Below are 9,969 nucleotides of genomic sequence, written 5' to 3'. Positions count from 1 at the left end.
TGATACACAATCCAAAGGTTAGAAGATATAAAAGTGTTTTTTTTTTTTTCTCAAAATGGGCAAGTCTAATGAATGAGTTTGTACAATATGTTTATGGTTGGTCTTGTCGGTTTCCTGTGGGGCTAAACTTTGGGGGAGTTGAACTTTTTTGACATTTCTTATGGCTAGTATCTGCTTAGCTCATAACTCAAACCTGCAGTACAAAGTTAAGCCATGCCAGATGAGGGAGTGTCTGTAAGTGGACACTCTTGATTTGCAGAGGGTATTTTCAAGTTTGTTAATATCGATCAGGACATTAAAACACCATAATTCCTTATTAGCCATGTGTGTCTCATAGTAGCAGCATTATAATAATACAGCTGTGCATAATTCAAAAGGGAAATTATGTGGAATACTGCAAAAAAAACAGTGTGTGTATATATATATATGACTATCATCATCTAAACACCAGTGATGGCCACCTCTTTGGGATCTTTCCCAGCATTTCTTCCCTGCCTGTGGCCCAAGATATACTGGGATAGGCTTTAGCACTGCCCCATAGGCATACATGGGATAAGCAGTTATAGAAAATTGTTGGATGGATGGATAACAAACAATAAATATTTAATGCTCACTAAATGACAGACAAATGTTTTCAAATCTGAAATGCATCCTGACTGTTTGTTTTTTACTCACCACATTTGATTGAATATTAACTGCTTAGTTCAGTATACACAGAAATGTAGTTTTGTAAATGGTCACATAAATCAAGTATGATGAAATAATGATCATGCTGAACTAATTTGGGCATTTCTTACTAAGTTTTAACTGATTCTGATAGTTTTAAGAGGAAATCTGCTCTGTCCACTTTTTCCGTTTAAAGTGATACTTGTCAGACACTCCCTTGCACTTAAGTTAAGATAACATTGCTGAAAGTTTGGAATTCAGCCCCGGCTGTCCAGGAGTTATATAAGTGCTCTGCACCTCAGGAATTCATTACAGTAAAGCCCAAACCAGAGAAGATAGAAATATAGGGACACAGTTAGAAAAAAGGCAGAGAGAGAACACTGAAAATAATAAGACATTCCAGAGGACGTTTTTGTGGTGATGGAAAAGGAACAGCTGAGCTATGAAGAAGCCATTAGGAGGGCAAGTGATGCTATTCAGCGTTTTCCTCTAATAGATGTCCACGGTGTGCCTCTCATGAGCACCATTGCTGAAAACTGGAAATCAGTTTCAGAATTCTGTCCTGACCCATCAGACCTACTCATCTCTACTTACCCCAAAGCAGGTAAAATACAGATAAAAAATAACTTGCTAATCATCTTAAAAGTCAAGTGTTTTTTAATGTGGAGTTACTGTATGTCCCGAATACACTGTACAATTAAATGTTTACTTTGCACTCCCTCTTGTGTTTGAGCAATAGATTTAAAGGAACATTCCACACAAAATTAAAATGCTGTCATTATTTACTCTCTCTCATTGTGAATGACTATCATCATCTCTTATTGGAATACAAATTTAAGTATCTGTTTTAGATTGGCTGATTCTATGTCCTGCCATAGCATCACATGAAAAACTAATGTGAAGTATGTTGTGTTGGGCATTTAATGTGAACATGATCGCATCAGTTTAATACTACGCGTAAAACTACATCTGAATGTTGACATGTCTCTAGTTCTAGTGATCTGTTGATGCTTAAACCATTTGGGGGAAATGTTATCAACAGGGAGGTCTGCTGGAGCCAGGGCCGCCGCTGCTGGCCAAATGGGTGCCCCCTCCCCCAAATATTATGGAAATAAAAAAAAACACCTACTAAAGCGGTCAAAATAGAACTTTAATAAAACATCAAAGTAAATAAATAGTAATTAAATTTTATTATTTACAAATAGCAATTGTAGCTCTATAGCAAAAAAAAAAAAAACTAAACTAAAATTACACACATTAAATACAAATTTTTTTAAGATTAAATATCAAATTAAACAATAATAAATTGAATCAAAAATAAATGGCAGCGGCTATTTACACTAAGTGCAAATAGCATATTTTCTTAGCGATAGATTCTATTTACACTAAGTGGAAATAGCAGTAATATCTTAACGATATGCCATTTACAACAAGTGCAAGTAGGCTAACTATAGATAGCATTTACACTATGATAAAATGCTATTTATACTACTTATTTCAAATAGTGGCAATTATCTGCATCTCAATATTGTAGTAAATTATAAAACAGTATGCAATAATAACGTATTGAGTGTATATTATAAATTTTAATTCAAATAAAAAAAATGGATGCCACCTTATTGGGACAATAAAACCTTCCCTACACATACCCTTACCCTACCCAATACTTTTTCAACTTTTCTATTATTTCCTTAATTTTTATTGAAAATAAATGCCTTTCCAATGCGATACGAGATTTGAAAAGGGAGAAGAAAAAAGTTTGGCAAAAGGCTAATTCGAACTCGGGTCGATCGCGTCAAAACGTCCATGACACACGCTTTACCATCTACGCCACTGGAGCTGTAGCTTGCGGATAGTCTTTTGTTGTATTGACTAGCCCAATCACACATAGGTGGGCAGAGTTAGTGTAAATCGGTTCTGCCAACAAGGCGGGCTATAGGGGTTATGCACAACAGACTTCCATATTCTGTTAACCAGGGGCCCGTTATTTGTACGTCGCTCATTACATCCGAGATAAAATGTCACATCCAAGATGATATCATCGCGCTAATCAGGATCTGGCTAATTCGGTTCTTCCAACGCACATGTTGTTGATGATTGGTATGGCTGGATTGAGTTATCTGAGATAATTGCACGTTCATGGGTTGGTTTAAAAGGGGTTATGTATCAATACTCGAAACCACGATCAGCAATGCAGCGATTGGCTGGCGGCAAGACAGCAACGTAATGACATCATATTAAGCAAATTTACACTGTTATACAAGCTGTACACTCACTACTTTACATTGTAGCAAAGTGTCATTTCTTCAGTGTTGTCACATGAAAAGATATAATAAAATATTTACAAAAATGTGAGGGGTGTACTCACTTCTGTGAGATACTGTATGTGTGTACATACATTCACATTTATATGGAAACATCTATGTGCAATATATACTCCATAAATCATCAAACAATGAATATTTTTGTCTTCATTTCTAAATATATTTGTATGAATCAATATACAGCTATATATTGTCAATGCATATATTGCTGTATATTGAAAAATATAAGTACTAGTTTCCAATATATGGAAATGTATTATGTAAAATATCGCATTATATTTTGCAGTATATTACCATATAGTTTTTGTTCGTAAGGGTGTGGTTTTGTTTGTGAAGTAATTAGCAAAATCTTCAGCAGTTAAAGGGGTGGTGGGAGGTGGTGCAGGGAGACAAAGAAGAGCATTGAATGTTTTGAAGAGATTGTGAGTGTCTGATGCACTGTTGATCTTGTTATGGAAGAAGGTAGTTTTGGCAGTGTGAACTTGCGTGCCATTTTCTCTTCACTGCCCTGCGTTTAGTCCAATGCTCGTAGAGGACATTAGTTAACCAGGGGTTTGAGTGAGTAGCACGTGCTGGTCTGGAGGAAATAGGACAGATATTGTCTAGGCAGCTAGTTAGGGTAGAAAATAACGTATCTGTGGCACAATTCACATCTAATGATGAGAAATGTGTGGGGGTGGGAAGAGAGGATGATACAACAGAGGAAAGTTGAGAAGGAGAAAGAGACCTTAGATTTCATCTAAACAAAACTGGCAGAGGGGTTGGTGGAGCGTAAAAAGGTAGATGTAGATTAAAAGTAATAATGAAATGATCTGAGACATGCAAGAGTTTGACCAAGATATTATCTGTGATACAATTGCATGTAAAGTTGAGGTCGAGCTGGTTAACTGATTTATGGGTACCTGTGGTGTTGAGCTTCCAAAGGTCGAAAGAGGATAGGAGTGAGTGGAAGCATGTGGCTTCTCAGGATGGATGTTGAAGTCACCAAAAAGTACTAGAGGGCTGCCATCCTCAGGGAATGAGGACAGTAACATATCTAGTTCATCTAGAAAGTTGCCCAGCTGACCTGGAGAGCGATAAATAACTACAATGTTGATTTTTACAGGGAGTGTGACTGTAACGGCATGAAATTCAGAGGAAGTATTGTTAAAGTTATAAGAGCACGCCGATCGAAGGGGGGTATGTAGGATATCAGACCGAATCAGACAATCTAAGATTTGGTCAGAACCGAGTTGAGGCACGAGGAGTCACAAAAATTCCACAGAGGCCCAAGACAACAGGATGTCATAAATCAGACCCTAGCCTCTCTGAAGCAAGCCTAAACCTAAGCCTCTGTCACAGAACAGTTTTCAACATTAACACAAAAGAACACATTGACAAGTCCAAGGAGATTGTCAATTTTGGGGCAAGTTATCAAGAATAATGGTCAAAAGAGATGCACAGCGTGACCGCCACATGGAAACATGTGACAGTGATCACAAGCTTCAAATTGACTTCCTCCACTTTACGACAAGAACAGAGAGACTAAAATTCCTTAGACATTTTAATCTCTGGTCTTCATACATTCACAGAATGGCACGGAAACTGCCTTTCCATGCACCTAAATGACACTAAAAGGACTGGTGACCAGCTAATAATTGCTATGCATAACTCCATATTATGTATCTAACCCACATGTTTAACCATCATGCCTTATTTATTGTGAATGTATTTTGAATAACTATTGAATAGTTTAAGAATTGCTATTGATGTTTAGTATGTGTGTGTTTGAGAATTCATGCTTGAAACGTTTCTTCCAATCAATACTTGGTCAAATGTATCATATTCTTATTATAAGAAATCATGTCCAAAATGTATACTCTACCAGAGCGGGAAAAACGCAGATTATGTGAATGATGAGATAACAGTTGATTTATGAATGGGAGGAGGAATATACAACGCCCCAGGCAAACACGACATCTAATTGGTCGAAACACCATTTGGGTGTGTTAAACAGCCTGGTTTAAATACTCAGGACACCATCAAACTGTGCGCTTTTTGGTCTTTTGCCTTTTTCCTTTTTGCGGGTCTGACTTTTTGTGTCTAGCTTTTAGCCATGCGGCTTTTAGCTTTTCACTCCTAGTCATGCTTCTTTAGTTTTGAGCGTGGTCTGGCTTACACGCCAGCTCCTCCAAAACCATGAGAAGAAACGCCACCTGGTCTCATCAAACTTTACATCTATTTCTATTTCTTTAGTTTGTTTTATTTTCCGTTGAGAGTTTCGTGTTCTGAGTTAAGCCTAACGCCGCATGAGTGCTGTCTACCCTTCAACTTCAGACCACAGCTCCGCGTCGCCAGCCAATGCCCAATCACTGGCTTCCCAAGACTGAACCTCCAGCCAATCAGCAACCTTGGGAAACCCCTTTCAGCAACCAGACAAGAAAGGGAACCCCGCAACACAGAAAGCAAGTACCTCCAGATTCTAAAAACTGAACTGGTGCAGTTAATCTAAATTTTAACCTCATTGAGGAACTCAGTGCGAGGGTTAATTAAGTGATTGATGGTTGTTCAGATCTATACAATGGCACATATTGCTGTAACTTGGGATTTCACATTTTCATTCTCTTTAATTATTTCCTCTCTCTCTCTCTCACACTTGTGTGAATGCGTGTGTTAGATTAGTTTATATGTCTTAGATTTATCCAATAAAGCCTTATTTATATGGAAAAGAGAAGTATCTTGTGTTTTGTGCTCACAAGTTAATGTCTTAAACTGCCGATCTTGTTACTATGCTAATTAATAGTGTTTTCACTATATTTTGGATATAGATATCCATTGCAGAATTGATGTCATACGGCTCGTTCACTGACTCGCTGGCCGTCTCAGTGATCAGCCGTAAAACAGTGATTCTGTCCTAATTCCCTTGCATATTAATGGTGGAGTTCCCTTTAAAATCTTAAATGATTCCCTTTGAGCTAAATTATTGACCTGTTTCCCTTACAAACTTTTTGGTTAAAAACTCAACTTGTTGTGTTTGGAGGAGAAAGAATGCTGAGTTGCATCCAAAGAACACCATACCTACTGTTAAGCATGGGGGTGGAAACATCATGCTTTGGGGCTGTTTTTCTGCAAAGGGACCAGGACGACTGATCCGTGTAAACGAAAGAATGAATGGGGCCATGTATCGTGATTTTGAGTGAAAACCTCCTTCCATCAGCAAGGGCATTGAAGATGAAACGTGGCTGGGTCTTTCAGCATGACAATGATCCCAAACACACCGCCCGGGCAACGAAGGAGTGGCTTCGTAAGAAGCATTTCAAGGTCCTGGAGTGGCCTAGCCAGTCTCCAGATCTCAACCCCATAGAAAATCTTTGGAGGGAATTGAAAATCCGTGTTGCCCAGCGATAGCCCCAAAACATTACTGCTCTAGAGGAGATCTGCATGGAGGAATGGGCCAAAATACCAGCAACAGTGTGTGAAAACCTTGTGAAGACTTACAGAAAACGTTTGACCTCTGTCATTGCCAACAAAGGGTATATAACAAAGTATTGAGATGAAATTTTGTTATTGACCAAATACTTATTTTCCACCATAATTTGCAAATAAATTCTTTAAAAATCCTACAATGTGATTTTCTGGATTTTATTTTCTCATTTTGTCTCTCATAGTTGAGGTATACCTATGATGAAAATTACAGGCCTCTCTCATCTTTTTAAGTGGGAGAACTTGCACAATTGGTGGCTGACTAAATACTTTTTTCCCCCACTGTATTTCCAGCTTTTGGAAATGAGGAGACCAGTATCCCCACCTTTCCCAACCTGACGGGGGGTGTGGGTGAAAGAGAAGTTGTTGGAAAGAGCAGCAGGGGTAGCTGTGGCCTATAGAAAAAGAAAGGGGTGCAATAGAAGAAGTGTGGATAGGACACAGGTTAGCATGATTGTGCCATCTCCTGCATGTTGTGTAAATCTGTTTCCATTGAGAGACAATAGGAATATAATGGAAGCACATGTTGAAAGTGTTGGAGAGAGGAAAGGAAGGGAAGTAGAATAAGGGAAAGATACTACTGTGCCTTGTCTGTGTTGTTGCTCGGTTGAGTAGCACAGGTTGAGTCGCAGGTCTTTACCTTATCAGTCTTCACACGAGGGCTGACGCGTCTGTGTCAGTGAACCGCCTCCACTTAAATATACATCTTAACCCTCTTGAGTGAATACAGATGTCACCGCCTTTCTAATTAGCACAGCAAAGCCTTGCACGCAAATGGCTTGAAATCGCAACTACTGCGGTACAGTTTACCACTTAAAGGATTAGTTCACTTCCAGAATAAAAATTTCCTGATAATTTACTCAGCCCCAAGTCATCCAAGATGTTGATGTCTTTCTTTCTTCAGTCAAAAAGAAATTAAGGTTTTTGGGCAAAAAATTCCAGGATTTTTCTGTAAATAGCGGACTTCAATGGGAGCTAACATGTTGAAGGTCCAAATTGCAGTTTCAATTCAACTTCAAAGGGCTCTACATGATCCCAGCTGAGGAATAATGGTCTTATTTAGTGAAACGTCGGCCATTTTCAAAACAAAAAAAAATGTATATACTTTTTAAATCACAAATGCTTGCAATAGTTCCGCAATGCACATCCGCGACTTCACGCATTACGTAATCACATTGGAAAGGTAATGCGCGGCTAGTTGGTCTATGTACTCCGGTTCAAAAAAGTAGGGTAGGGCGAAAAACTCTCATCTCATTTTCTCCTCCAACTTAGAAATCATCCTACATCATTCTTTTTCCTTTTTTTTTGTAAAGGGCATTTGACTTTCTTTGCACATTTGCTTTGTAAACACTGAGTCCGTACTTCCGCCTACATCACACATGACCTTTTCAACGTGACTATGTAATATGTGAAGTCGAGCTAGTGCAAGTCGAACATTTGTGGTTAAAAAGTATATACATTTTTTATTTATTTTTTTTAGGAAATGGCCAATTGTTTCGCTAGATAGGACCATTATTCCTCGGCTTGGATCGTGTCGAGTCCTTTGAAGTTGCACTGAAACTGACATTCAACTCGTTGGCTCCCATTGAAACCCACTATATGGAGAAAAATCCTGAAATGTTTTCCTCAAAAATGTTAATTTATTTTTGACTGAAAAAAGAAAGACATGAACATCTTGGATGACATGGGGGTGAGTAAATTATCAGGAAATTTTTATTCTGGAAGTGAACTAATCCTTTAAGCACAAATTAACAGGTAGCAAAAAAGTATTTTTGCAGCTAATGGCAAACAACATGCACAATCAGCATAACGTTTTTAAATGAAATAAGCAGTAAATGAATTAATCCTTGTCACAGAACAGCCAGGTCTCCACACCAGCCAATCCCAGCGCTCCCCCTCACCTGAATTCTAATCGCACACACCTGCCACTCATCTCCATGCTCATGACGCTGCCTTCTAAAGCACACACATCACCTCACTCCAGTGTCCAGTCTCGTTTACGCATTAAGTACTCTACTTACTTTCCTACTTCTCCTACGGATACTCCAGGCTAGTTCTCCTGTGTCATTCCTATTCTTACCTCCTGTGATTCTCCAGCGTGTTCTCCTCGTCCTTGTCCTCCATCGTCCCTGTGCCTCTATCACCTACCAGCAAGTATTGACGTGTGTGTGAACCTCATTCCTCTCTCTACCTTGCCACGATCTCCTGGTCCTGTAAGACAAGATTGCCATTAGTATCCTCATCCACTCCGCATTAATATCATTGCTCAGTTTACTCACCTCAATGCTTATTGTGCCTATGTTGTTGTCAATAAACATCCTGTTGCCGTCATCTCTGTGTTCTGGGTATATTTCTGTAACAATCAAAATAGCAGATATTTATTCTAAACAACAGAAACAGAAAATGTCTCCAGTTACCTAATGTAACCTCGGTTCCCTGAGAGGAGGGAACAAGACACTCAGTACGTTTACATGGACATCAGTAATCTAATTATTTACCTTATTCTGAATAAGGCAATATTATGATTAAGGCGTTTACATGAGTTGCTTTTAGAATATTCCTTTCATGTTCCCGTTTTACATGTTATAGTACAAAAATCGATTAATGGCACACGTCATTACATTCCCACATGACGCCATCCGACATTCCCACCAGAATTTCACGTATAAACATACAGTTTGTTTTCAGTACTATACAGTTTTGGGTGTTATATTATATTATATACATTCAAGTATCCTGTTGCAAAATGCGGCAAAAAGTCCTACATGATGGTAATAGTGTGATTAAGGTGTGTACCTTTCTATACTGCACTTCAATAATGCAACTAAAATAGGAATACTCCACATGTCTTAATTCGATTTGTGTTTACTTCAAGTATGACTTTAGCTGGATTAAGGTAATCAAAAATCTCTGTTTACATTGTAGATTCTTAATCGTGTTAATATAGGTTTAATTTTGTCCAAGTACTCAGTGTGTCACTGAAGATGTCGCTTTGGGGTTATCCCCACTTCCTCGAATCTACTGAAGCCTTATGAAATCTCGCGGGCGAGAATTCGCCCACCAATGGCATTCAAGCACATAAAAAAAGTAACAGGCTTCCCTGCACAATAAAGTGGCGCTGAACGCTGTGGGATTACAAATTTAAGAATATGTTTAAAATATGCTGATCCTATGTTCTGACATAGCATCACATGAAAAACTAAGGTGAAGTACATTGTATTTAGCATTTAAGGTAATTTACATCAGACAAATCATTATCTTAAAGTGTAGCAAGAGGTTCCTGTCTGTTCCGGTTTCTCTTATTGTTAGTCAAATTAACCAAATTACTGAGAAAGTCACCTTTTGTTTGTAATGGCTCTTGGTGCCTCTGCCCCAGTCTTTGAGTAGTTATGCTGATTGGATTAGCACCTATGCATTTGAATGACACTGTTATGCTGATGAGATCAGGGCTGGAGAAATTCCGGTAACGGGCTGATTCCTGTATTGCATTTGCATGCTTTGTTTAGATTGTCACCAC

At 38.5% G+C, this 9,969-nt stretch overlaps 1 protein-coding gene across 1 annotated transcript in view; it reads left to right on the top strand.

The window, feature by feature from the left end:
* The first annotated feature begins 932 nt into the window (after window positions 1-932).
* Window positions 933-9,969, top strand: part of sult1st6 (sulfotransferase family 1, cytosolic sulfotransferase 6) — a 36,882-nt gene continuing 27,845 nt past the window's right edge. The window contains exon 1 of the mRNA XM_016260898.1: window positions 933-1,270. Coding sequence (XP_016116384.1) covers window positions 1,087-1,270 — 184 coding nt within the window. The 5' untranslated portion in view covers window positions 933-1,086. The remainder of the gene's footprint in view (window positions 1,271-9,969) is intronic.

This window comes from Sinocyclocheilus grahami, unplaced genomic scaffold (assembly GCF_001515645.1).
Source record: "Sinocyclocheilus grahami isolate Dianchi unplaced genomic scaffold, SAMN03320097.WGS_v1.1 scaffold2242.1, whole genome shotgun sequence".
Lineage (NCBI taxonomy): Eukaryota > Metazoa > Chordata > Actinopteri > Cypriniformes > Cyprinidae > Sinocyclocheilus > Sinocyclocheilus grahami.
This window is presented reverse-complemented; position numbering and strand designations above follow the sequence as displayed.